This window comes from Cryptomeria japonica, chromosome 7 (genome assembly GCF_030272615.1).
Source record: "Cryptomeria japonica chromosome 7, Sugi_1.0, whole genome shotgun sequence".
NCBI classification, from domain to species: domain Eukaryota; kingdom Viridiplantae; phylum Streptophyta; class Pinopsida; order Cupressales; family Cupressaceae; genus Cryptomeria; species Cryptomeria japonica.
Window position 1 is genome coordinate 731,693,842 of NC_081411.1, and position 12,352 is coordinate 731,706,193.

Here is a 12,352-nt window from a genome sequence, read left to right on the forward strand (position 1 = left end):
TACATGTCATTTATAGCCACTCCATGAGAATTAGAGTCATATCATTCATGGAATGACCATAATTTTAAAATTTGTCAAAACTGTTAAGGAAAAAGTGATAAAATTTTGGGACAGTCGGCAATAAACCAATTTTATAATCTAGTAGTGACTTCAAATCATTCACAGAGGTGTTCAATGTTGAAATAAATGCACTACAAATGTATCATATGAATTATACCAAATAAAACCCTCACTCAAGCATAAAAATCAGAAAAAAATGCTTCCAAACTGAGTTTTTATTGGTTTTCCAAAACAGTCCATACACTCCAGGCATTCAAATCTACCTTACAAAGCATGTCTATGGCTTTAAATAGCCTCTCCAAGTTTTTCCAACCACCATATGGTTGGTTACAAATTTTAATTAACACTAAAATAATTAAAACTTGCTTTTCCCTCCTAATTCTTCCTAACCGTTGTCTTTTTGAAATTTTGAATTTACACTTTGGAAAATGCATTGCAACTTTGACAAAAACATTAAAAACAAAAGGATTTTCATTCCTTATTGCATTTCAAATGAAACTAAACCCTCCTAAATCCATTTTTGAGTGTTTTGACCCAATATCCAACATTTTACAACATTTTACAACTTCCAAGACAATTTGACAACTGTTTGCATTTTTTTAGTTTCAAAAGCCATTATTGGCTTTAGGATCTCATAATTGATTTTATTGAATTTGTTTGATGTTGGACACTCCTCCTTGGTCTCAAAGATCTTTAAATTTGAATTTGTTTGCCTTGGTGCACCTGCACCACTTGTAGAGGCCATAGAATCATGGTTTCAACTTTTTTGCACCGCTTTTCTTTAGAGATGACTACCCGTATGGTTGGAGGCGAAGGAACACTAAATCACCAACCTCGAAAGACCTTTCAACACAATGTCTATTTGTGAACATATTTTTTTGGTTTTGCGTGTGTCGAATGTTGTCCTTCAATGCTTTGAGTATGTCCTGATAACTCCAGACTGTCTCATTAGCTTGTGTAACTTTGCTATCCTCAAATGCCAAATCGATGAATGAAAGTGCATCATACCCGTAAAGCGCTTTGAAAGGAGACATGCCTATGGACATGTGATAGGTGGTATTGTAGCAATACTCACCTAGATAGAGCCATCTCACCCATGCACGTTGCTGCCCTATTACATAATTGCGAAAGCCACTTGTTCACCACTTTTGTCTGACCATTTGTTTGAGGATCGTAGCTGGTACTAGGTGTCAATTCAATCCCCACCAACCGGAATAACTCCTGCCAAAAACATGCTCATGAATCTACTCTCTTTGTTGCTAATAATGGCTTTGGGGAGTCCATGTAGCCTGAAGACCTCTCTAAAAAACAATTCAGCAATCTGATGCACTAAGAAATCTATGGATATAGCAAAGAAGTGGGCATATTTGGTGAGTCTATTGACCACCACATATATGCAATCCTTTCCCTATACTCGAGGAAGCACAGTGATGAAGTCCATAGAAAATCCTTCCCACTTTTGCTCAGGATTTGGGAGTGGCTTTAGAAAGCCTCCTGGAAATGTGCGCTCTGACTTGTTATGTTGACAAGTCAAGTACTCTCGTATGTACTGCAGAACATCGTCTTTTAATCCCTTCCATGTAAATCTCTCTGGTATCTGTCGGTAGGTCTTAAAGAAGCCTTGATGTCCTACCATGGGTGCGTCATGTAGTGCCCTCAAAATTTTGGCCTTCAATCTGGATTCAGGTACAATGTAAATTTTGTTCTTGTAATAGATGACATGATCAATTACTGAATACCTATCATCTTGTACCTTCCCATCCAACAAATCAGAAGCAAAAGAATTCTTGACATATTCTGAAATCAATTTTGATTTCCAATCAGAGGAAATCTTTGTAAGAGAACATAATGTTGGTTTCCTGGACAATGCATCGACAACTATATTATTTTTCCCCTTAACATACTCAACATCAAATTCATAAGCTTGTACCTTACTCACCCATTTCTGTTACCGTTCGTTCAGGTCTTTCTGTTCCAGGAAGTACTTGAGGTTGTTATGGTCAATGCAAACCACAAATTTTGATCCTATCGGGTATTGTCTAAATTTTGCTAGCGCGTACATGATAGATAGCATTTCCTTATCATATATAGAATACAACTTTTCAGCATCTCGAAGCTTCCTGCTCTCATAAGAAATAGGATGTCGGTTTTGCATAAGCACAACTCCTATTCCTTGGCCCAATGCATCACATTCCAGGACGAAGGGTTACGTGAAATCTGGAAGTGCCATTACTGGGCATGTGCTCATAGCATCCTTAAGCTTATCAAAAGCTCTATGTGCCCCTTCTAACCATAGGAAAGCACCCTTCTTAGTTAAGTCCGTCAAAGGAGATGCTAATTGTGAAAAACCCTTAGCAAATCGCCTATAATATGAACAAGCCAAGAAAACCACACAATTCTGTTGTTTTTGTTGGTGGCGGCCAGTCCAGGATTGCCTGAATTTTCTCTTGGTGAACCTTGACTCCACCAGCTCCGATGACATGCCCAAGATATAAAATTGTCATTGCCTTTGCATAGAGTGATTGAACTTCCATTATGCCCAAAATTGCATCCAAATGATGGAGATGGTTAGCCCAAGTCTTGCTATACACCAATATATCATCGAAGAAAACCAAGATGAATTTCCTCAAATGATCTTTGAAGACATGTTTCATACAAGACTGGAATGTCGTCAACGCATTTGTGAGACCAAAGGGCATTACCAAGTACTAGAAATGGTCGTAATGGCATCATAAGGCAATTTTGTGGATGTCCTCCTCTTTGACCCGTATCTGATGATATCTAGAGCGCAAATCAATTTTAGAGAAGTACTCAGCCCCGTGTAATTCGTTTATCAGCTCATCGATCCTGGGTTTCAGGTATCTGTTCTTGATGTCTTTTTGTTGAGCGCTCTATAATCTATGCACATACACATAGTTTCATCTTTTTTCTTGACCAGAACCACTGAAGATGCGAACAAGCTCGAACTAGGATGCATGTGGCCCATGCTAAAGAGCTCTTTGATTGCCTTCTCGATTTCCTCTTTGAAGTGTCGAGGATGTCTATAGGGCATAGTGATGACTAGTTTCGCACCCTCCTCTAATTCAATCACATGATTGAATCCATGATCTGGTGGTCGTCCTAGTGGTTGTCTCCAAATACAATGTTGTGCTTATCAAGCACGACCTGAATGTCAAGATGATGTTCGGACTTGGTGATGGATGTCGATTTTGTGGAAATGGAGTACTGTACTGCCCAATCAACCTCCCCATGCCTAAAGAGTGCCTCCATCTTCCTAGCTGAAATTTATCGTGGACCTCCATTTGGTATTGCTCTCAACACAATTTTCTTGTTGTCCACAACAAACTCCAACTCCATTTTGTGAAAGTCCTAGATGTAGCGACCAAGTGATTGCAACCACTGTAATCCCAACACTGCATCAATGTTGCCCAAAATGAGGACAAAGAAATCATCTGTCAGAGTGTAATCACCCAGCTAGATACTGAGTTGAGGAACAACTCTGGTGCAGCTCAACTGAAATCTGTCAACTACAGTGACATTAAATCTTGAGAATTCCTCTACTTGCAATCCTTGCTTCACCACCATACCTTCATTGATGAAGTTGTGTGGCTCCACTATCAACGAGACAAACCATGCGCTACCCTTTCAGAACTCCTCTCAATCAGAATGGATGAAGCCAAGGAACTCCAGATAATGTTGCAATAGTGCTCTGGGTCATCTCCTTGGATGCAGAAACATCCAACTCCAAATGTGGAGTTTGCTCCTCCTGATCACTATCATTGCCTATATTAGTCTCTATATCCTCATGACCATCATCGTTATCTGAAAGAACCTTTATTAAATGTGCTTTGCCTTTGCCTAGGCAATGATGACCAAGTTCCCATGGCTCTTTACAAGAGAAACATAGCGTCTTCCTCCGCAATTCATTCTTAGATTCTTGTTCCATCTTTGGTGGTGTACTCTTTTGCTAGCTGAAGGTCTTTTGTTTGGGCTGAAAACCACCAAAGGCCTTCCTCTGAGCCTGGAACAAAGGTGTTGCCTCCAAGTCTAGTGCCTTCACCAATCCCTTCAGTCTATCACTCAAACCTTCAACAAACAACATGGTAACTAGTTGTCATATCAAGAACCATGACAAAAAAATTCTGAAATTGATTGATATAAGTCTCAACATGACCAACTTGCTTCAGCTAAGCTAACTCCCTATAATAAACCTCAACGTCTTTTCTATCGAACCGCACAATCAAGTTGCTGACAAACTCCTCATACGAATGGTTCAAGCCATGATCTTGTGTTACCAGTCCGTGGTGCCACCAATCGTATGCCACACCCTTCAAATGCATTGTAGCAAACTGAATAGCCTTGTTTTCCTCCACAGGCTTAAGTGACAAAAATGTGTCAAGTTTGTGTACCCAAGACCTAGCACTCATCTTGCCACTTCCATCAAATATAGGCAAAGGAATCTTGTTTAAAGCATCCTTGAATTCTTGAGGCAGAGTGCCTTGCCTGGTTGGCCCTCTAGGTCTCCTCTCCTGTCTTTCGAGGCAGAATCTGGCTTTATCTCTCGGTTGGTTCATGAACTGATTCAGGTTTATTAGTTGTCTTACATCACCCGGAAGCATTCTATATTCATCATATGCAACCATAACATCATCAGTGATGTTGGTTACATCCTCCTCTACCTCTGGTGCTGCTACTTCTTCTACAGGTCTTGGAAGGAATACAGGCCTCATGGGACTATCAGATCTGGTAGAAGTTGTTTGAACAACATTAGATGCACCTTGTGTTTCACGCCCATTTTCACTGCCATTTCCATTCTGATTTTGAGCCTGAGGCTGTTGCACCTAGAGGTTGAATTGCCAATGGTAGCCAGGAGCTGTTGCTGTGATTGCATAAATGTCTGCACCATCTGTGGTTGCTGTTGTGCGATTGATTTGGGCCAACACATCCTGAATGTTGGCTTGCCCGTTACCACCTTCATTTCGTTGCTCAGCCATGATGTCAGGTTCAAACACTAGGGTTTCTTCTTCAGAATCTTCCCCTTCTAACTGTCCTAATCTACTTCAGGTGAAATACCTATGTGATACTCCTCTAGAGTGCATAGGATTGATTCAAACTGACATGCAAACAGTTAAATCTGACATGCAACTGTTAAAAAACACAACCTGCAACTGAGAATTTTGGCATGCAAACACACAGACTGGCAGGACGGTGGCTCTGATACCACTGTAATATTCTAACTAGAATATCTTCTAACAGATATAAATAAGCGGCCAAATTCCACAAAATTTATTTCATGAAGTTTTGCGTATTACAAACAGAGTGGCATGACGACTATTATGATTGTAGGCAGCATAAATTACACAAATCAATACTCTAGCATGAACGGCAAATACTTTACGATATAAAACACTAAAATCAAGCATACCAAATTATCGCCCAACTCAGGTCTTACTCTTGATTGCTGATGATATGATCAAATACTGCCAATGTCAGTAGGGCACTGTGAAAGACCGGTCTCAATATGATTTTTGCTGCACTTGTATGATCAACTGTGAGTTGGAACCCCTTCCTTGGACACCAATTCACACGAATTGCAATATCATTAGCTAGCAACAGAAATGCTTTTGATCAAGCGTTGAATGTGAGGGCCCTGGAAATATATCACGTTGTGGCTGGCAGATTCTCCACACCCTCGTCTGATTTCAGACTGTGTATCCCCTTCCTAAACACCAAATAAACCTCCTTCAGCTCCAGCGATAGGTTCTTGTGATGAATTAATGCTTCCCATTAATGTAGAATTGTTGTTGCAGACCTGGTGCTACGTCCAGTGCTGTTGTCACAGGGTTTTTGTCCTGTATTTATGTTGACTTGCAGATCGCTGCTAATCAATGGAGAAAACAGATCTGCATAATAATCCAGAATAATAACATCTAGCCCTTTTTATAATGTGCAAATGAACCAACCAGAAATTAATGCCTCTAGATAATTCTTTCTGAGTCGACTTAGTCATTTAATGAATAGTTAATAATTATTAAATATCCCACCAGGGTGCCCACCTAGTCATTTGACGTTGTTTTTAAAAGTGGCCCCCTTTTTAATGACCCTCAACGAAAGATTATAATAATTATTATTTCAATTAAAGCTTTTTGGGCTCCTCTTAATAATTTTTTAATTATTCCCTCTTATTAATCATTTATTCTAGCCTCGAGAATAATAAAGGCTAGAATTTGACTTCTTAAGGCCTAGAATTTGATTTCTTTAAGGCCTGTCATTTAAGAAGGGACATTACTCAGTATAAAGGAAAACACATTTAGTTACAACTTAATCCAAGAGTGTAGCAAAATTCTATAAGATTTGTGACTCAACATTTTCACTCCATGTAACTTATATCAGGTTTTACTAAAAAAGTAAATTTTAGTGGTTACATTTAATATCAAAAGTTAATAAATATTCATAAAAGATGCATTTAAGATGCATAAATGTTACTTTAGTGGCAATTAAAATATGGAAAACCATGTATCCATTTTTAATGTAGAATAATAAGTGCATAGAATAAGAATTTCACATTACATATGAAATTATTAAACATAGAATTTTTGTATTTACATAGAAATCAATGCTAGTCATGATCCCATTTGCAAGGTCTTAATAATGTGGCCCATCTAACTTCTAGCCACATAAGTTGTCCTTGCTTATGCAATGGTTGAAGGATCTACACCTACATCCTTATTTGTTTCTTCCAACGACTTAAATGACCAATCTGTGTTATGTAGATGATTAAACAAAGACCTCTAGAAAAGAAAAAAACTAAAGAAAAACAAAAAGTTAATTGATAAAACATATCAGTAGAAGTAGAATAATAGTAATTGGTCTGCTACGTAACTCTTTCTTTGGGAAGGGACTAATAGGAAAAGCCTTTTGTAATTTAGATGTAATATTTAGAATTTGAGAACATACCAAATGGTTGTGGTTCAATTGATTGGGTACAATTGGTGAAAATAATGGTATGTTCCTTGGTGTTTGCATCTACCAAAATTCAAGTTCTCCAATGGTACAATACATGAGATGTTAGGGATGATTTTGATGCAATAGATGTCCCTCAATCCTCAATTAAAAAGGTGTCAACTTATGCTTGTGATCTTATTATCAACAACAATATATGAGACATTATGAATGATTTGATAGAACAGATAGTCCTAAACCCTTAACTCTAGAGTAAAGAAGAAGTTAAACGATAGGGGAAGAGTACCAGTAGTCGTTATAGCTAACTTTGCGCACCCACAAATTCTAAACGGTACATCAAATTTTAACAATTTTTGGGTTGTCTCCACATGCAACTGAACTACTTATAGCTATTGTTTTGGTTTTTGGGTAGTAACAATGCACCCTATGATAACTCAATGATGAACAGATAGTACCAAACCGGTACTGAGAGGGGGGGTGAATCAGTACAGGCAAAAACACACCCTAAAACCGGTTTGTCAGCAGACATTGTGCATTTACAAGCAAACAATAACACCGGTCCTAAAACAGAGTACAACCGACAAAACCCAGAATAACTGAGATCAGCATAAACTGGTTGACACTTGTTTTCTCATATAATCTAATGCTTCATTCTATTTCACCCTAATGCATGAACAGGTAATCTACTATTAAAGATATACATATAAGCAACTAGATCAACATGATTCACTGCTTGACAGAAAACAACATAGCATCACATGAAAAAGACATCACACATGACACACATATTTTTCACGTGGAAATCCAACTGGGAAAAAACCACAGTGGGGATGAATACCCACAAGCTTGTTTTTGAACTCTTTAGAAGTTCGCTCTGTTAGGAGCCTTGTCCGGTTAAAGACTGATACAATAGGTTCTATTAAGAACCGATCATGTTAGGGATCACCCAGTTAAGGGATGACTAAAATGCCCGGTTAAGGGTTAAACCCTCTTAAAGGTTACCTTGTTAGAGGATTTCAAGAACTCAATAGCTAAAGGATTTCAATAACTCAATAGCTTCTAGTTACCCTGTTAAAGGATTTACAGCAAGTCGGTTAAGGCTACCCTGTTAAGGGATTTCACAACTGTTGAAGTGATTAAAGATCAACAGGTATAACAATGATCTGATGATAGCACTCAATGTCAATGCAGATCCGCTTAAGCTCTTCTTCACCTTCTGCACTTACACTCTGCAGGTATCACTTCTCTCCTCTGGTCTGGCAAGAATCATGTATCCTTTCTCTTGGATACACACACACAACTTTTGCTAACAACTTTAGAAAGAAACACAACATCGACTTTATAGGAAACAGATAGGTCGGAAGCATAAACCCTAAACCTATTAGGTTAAGCAATTCAAACGGTTCAATCCTGACTGTTGAGCATACTACATTAAATGCAACAGTTCTTGATCCGATCTCAAGACATTCTCCATCGTTCATTTTCCACCGATTTCATGACGGCTGATAACCCATCACGCGTTATCACCGTTTACAAACTTCGCACATTCCCGAGGTAGATAAGGATAGTCTCCTTCATGTAAGATCCTTCATGCGCACAAGGCTGACATGGCAACATGATCTGTTCTTCGTTATACTGCTAACTCATCACACAAAGATCACCGATTGAGTCACATAGGCTTGAGGTATTCCAACCGGAAACCCTGAGACTACCAACCAGTAGTCACACAAGGGTTCCATGTACCAGTTCCCATAACAACATGTCGGTTCACCTTGACATGTCGGTTCATCTTGAACAAACATACCGCTTCACTTTGGCATATACATCGGTTCTCACATATGTTGGTTCTCTCTTCTCACATATGCTGGTTCACTTCATATCACATATTGACATCAATGACAACATACAATATCATTATGTCCTCATACCAGTTCACATAATGCCAACATCCTATGGGATCCATTATGCGCGCTAAGGTCAAAAAGTACACATTTGAAATTGTCGCTTGAAACCTGCTTAAATATATCTCAATAATAGTGCACTTAAAATTGTCAATACTTATGCACAAATGCCCCAATAGTCATGCACTATAGGTACCAATAAATGTGCACAAATGGGCCAATTATGATCCAAAAATGTTAAAAAAGAGTGGTTATTGGTACATGTGAAATTTATTAATGAACTTTTAGTTATTTGTTTTTGGTTTTTTAAAGTTAGTAATTGAGAGGTTAGATGTGCAACGGTTATTAGATCATGACCGATAACTAGAATTGGTGCTCTACCCAGACTCTATTACCAACAAATATAAAAAGAACCTAAATTTAATTATAAAACTTAACTTCGAGCACCCACAAATCTTAAACAATACATTGGATTTCGACTTTTTTTTCATTGTCTCTATATGCGACTCAATTGCTTATAGCTATTGTTCTGGGTTTTGGGTAGTAATGGCACACATTGTGGGATCCGTTGTGCGAGCAAATGGGTCAAAAAGTACATATTTCAAAATGTCGTCTAATAGCTATTTAAAGATGCCCCAGTTATCGTACACTTAAAATTGCTAATATTTATGGAAAAATGACCCAATGATAGTGTATAAATAAGCTAAACAGCTATTGGTACAAATGAAATTTATTAATGAACTTTTTTAATTATCATTTCTTTTGACTCTTTTAAAGTTAATAATTAGAAGATTGATTACACAAATAATGAATACCATTACATTATTAATGCTCTTCCTCTATACTGTATTACCAACAATAGAAAGAATGAGCCTTATTATAAAACCGAACTTAAAAAATTGATCTACGGAATAAACGAGAAAGAACAAACCAAGGAAAAAGTGAGGAAAGGCAACAAAATGTTGCATGTGGTCAAGGTACGAGCCTGCAACAAGACGTGAGTTAACGCAAGACACCAAAAGCGTTCCTGATTACGTGAATAAGTACTGAGCAGGCAAATGTGACAGTTGTGGTCCACTAGGGGCTATGGTAGCTATAATACTTCCTGCCGTTAACCAGGGTATATAAAGCGGGTTCAGATGGAATAATTCCAATAGAATATGACTATTCTTAAATATTAAAAAGTAAACCCGCCCGCGGCCCAGTCCCCGGCCCCGCCCAATAATCTTACTGCCACGGGTGTCAGGTAGATGTAAAATCCATCCAAGGCCGACTGCAAAAACTGACAAGGCCTGGACGTTATTCTCAAAATACATTTATCGGGCCCCACCTTCCTCCAATTATAAACACCAGTAGCCATCAAAATGGTTATTACCTAACTCTATTTAATAATGATGTTGATGGATGACGACGGCTCACCAAATCTTCTTCTTTGACTTTAAACTTGTTTGTTTCGCCTTAAATGTTTAGGCAGTTCGCCACACAAAATGTTGCTTGAAAAGTTTAATTAAGAAGACTACCTGAAAGCTTAAGGCATTCGCTTTCTAACATGTGATTTTTTCTCCACTTTTATTTAAATGATGTTTTTCTTATAGTAATGAAATGCCTCGCTGTTCCACCAGATAACGAAATGACATTTCCTTTAACTCAAGCCTATATTAGCTACCACATATTCTGCAAATTTTAAGACCTAAATGTCTGCTTTTACACGTAATTCAGTACTCTCATGCTCCTTGCTGTGATTAGAGAAGTACTATCGTACAAGATGAAATGACGGTTGGGACCGGTTAACAGTTAAAAAAAATATTGTTTTGTAAACGATACGTTTTTCATTAGGGGAAGAGCACCATTAGTCATCATAGCTAATTTTCCGCATCTCTTAAACGGTACATCGGATTTTGATTTTGTTTTTAGTTGTCTTCGTATGCAACTTAGCTGCTTATTGCTATAGATCTGGCTTCTGGGTAGAAAGGATGCACGATGTATAATTCGTTATGCGCACAAAGGTCAAAAAGTACACATTTCAAAGTGTCGCCTGATACCTAACTAAAGATGTTCCGTCAACTCAAACTATTAGTACAAAACAAATTTATTAATGGTGTTTTCACTATGACGGCTATTAGGAGTCAACATGACAATAAAGTAACGGTTATTGGAACTATGTTATGTAAACAAAGATATAATTTTCAGATTCCCGTTGAGTTCAGCAAACGGCCTCATTAGACCTATAAAATTTTGATATGTTTTTAAAGATTTAACAAATTCTCCAAGAATAGGCCATACAAACATAAGAATTCTGTGTTCAAAAGCGCAATATATTATTAAATAATTATCCAGAAAAAATATTTTCATTTTAAGATGCCGAAACTCGCAGAAGTTGCTTTACGCCGAGTGAGGAAGAACACAAAGAACGAACATAATATTAACTGCAGCTTAGAAGCTATGAGAGAAAAATAAAGCAATAAAAAATGATGTCGCAAACAAACTCATTTTACAGAAATAAAATAACAGAATATCGACCACAAGACACTCTGCGGAACGAATGCTAAAAGCATACAAAGCGCGCTATATTTCAATGGTCAATTAACATTTTTTTTACAGAAATAGGACAGTCTGCAGGAATGCTAAAAATGTATAAAGCGTGTTATGTCTTAATGCTCAAATTGCTTAAATTTTATCTCTAGAAAAATAGTCTTTTATTGGCCAAATCATGGAAAATTTTAAATGATCTTGTCGAAAAACTCACCGGCAACATCAGCGCGAATGTATGTTTCCTTGCTTTGATCGCTGAGGTCCATTTCCTCCACGGGCTTGTACACGCGTCCTCTCCCCCATATTTTCCCCAACATGATTGCAGAGACAAACAAACAGAAGAGGCAAGCTCCAAACACAACACGAGTCGACCTCGTGACCTCCCTTTCGTATGGATCAGAAGCTCGCCGCTCTGAAAAATAATTGTGCTCTGCTTTACCTATTAAATTTGAGCTTTCAGACGAAGTACAAGTTGGTGCGTCTTAAGTTATCTTAATATTTCTTTTGTACCGGCAAGCTGTTTGGCTCCATTAATGATGAAATTTCATTCCACAGAGCCTGCAATTTCGAGAAGAGAGCAGCACAAAATGTCTGGTGATTAGGTGGTATTCAAGCTTATTCTAGAGTGAGGTAAGTTTAGGGTCATTAAATGCCTGCGGGAGAAAATTTATGAGAATTAGGTAAAGCGCCAAGCCAAACAAAACGGCAAATATGGATGTGGGTCACGAGGGCGATTATTTCCTTTTCTTTTGACATCAAGTCCGCGCAAGTCCGCGCTCTCTAGAACTTTTTCTTAGAAGGCTATTTTCGCTGTCACCCAGTGAGAGAAACGTAATAGCTTCAAATCGCCAATAATACCACCTAAATGATCTGCTGACGAATAATAGCAGGAGGTG

The 12,352-nt window shown here is 38.0% G+C and overlaps 1 protein-coding gene across 4 annotated transcripts in view; it reads right to left on the reverse strand.

The window, feature by feature from the left end:
* LOC131074601 (fatty acid amide hydrolase) overlaps positions 1-12,104 on the reverse strand; it is a 196,577-nt gene extending 184,473 nt beyond the window's left edge. The window contains exon 1 of one of the 4 annotated variants that reach the window (XM_059207756.1): positions 11,671-12,104. In XM_059207756.1, the coding sequence (XP_059063739.1) occupies positions 11,671-11,773 (103 nt within the window). In that variant the 5' untranslated portion in view covers positions 11,774-12,104. Of the gene's footprint in view, positions 1-5,485; positions 5,965-11,670 lie in introns of those variants that run through there. The other 3 variants (XM_058011242.2, XM_059207757.1, XM_059207759.1) reach the window with 3 other exon arrangements.
* Between the last annotated feature and the right edge of the window lie 248 nt (positions 12,105-12,352).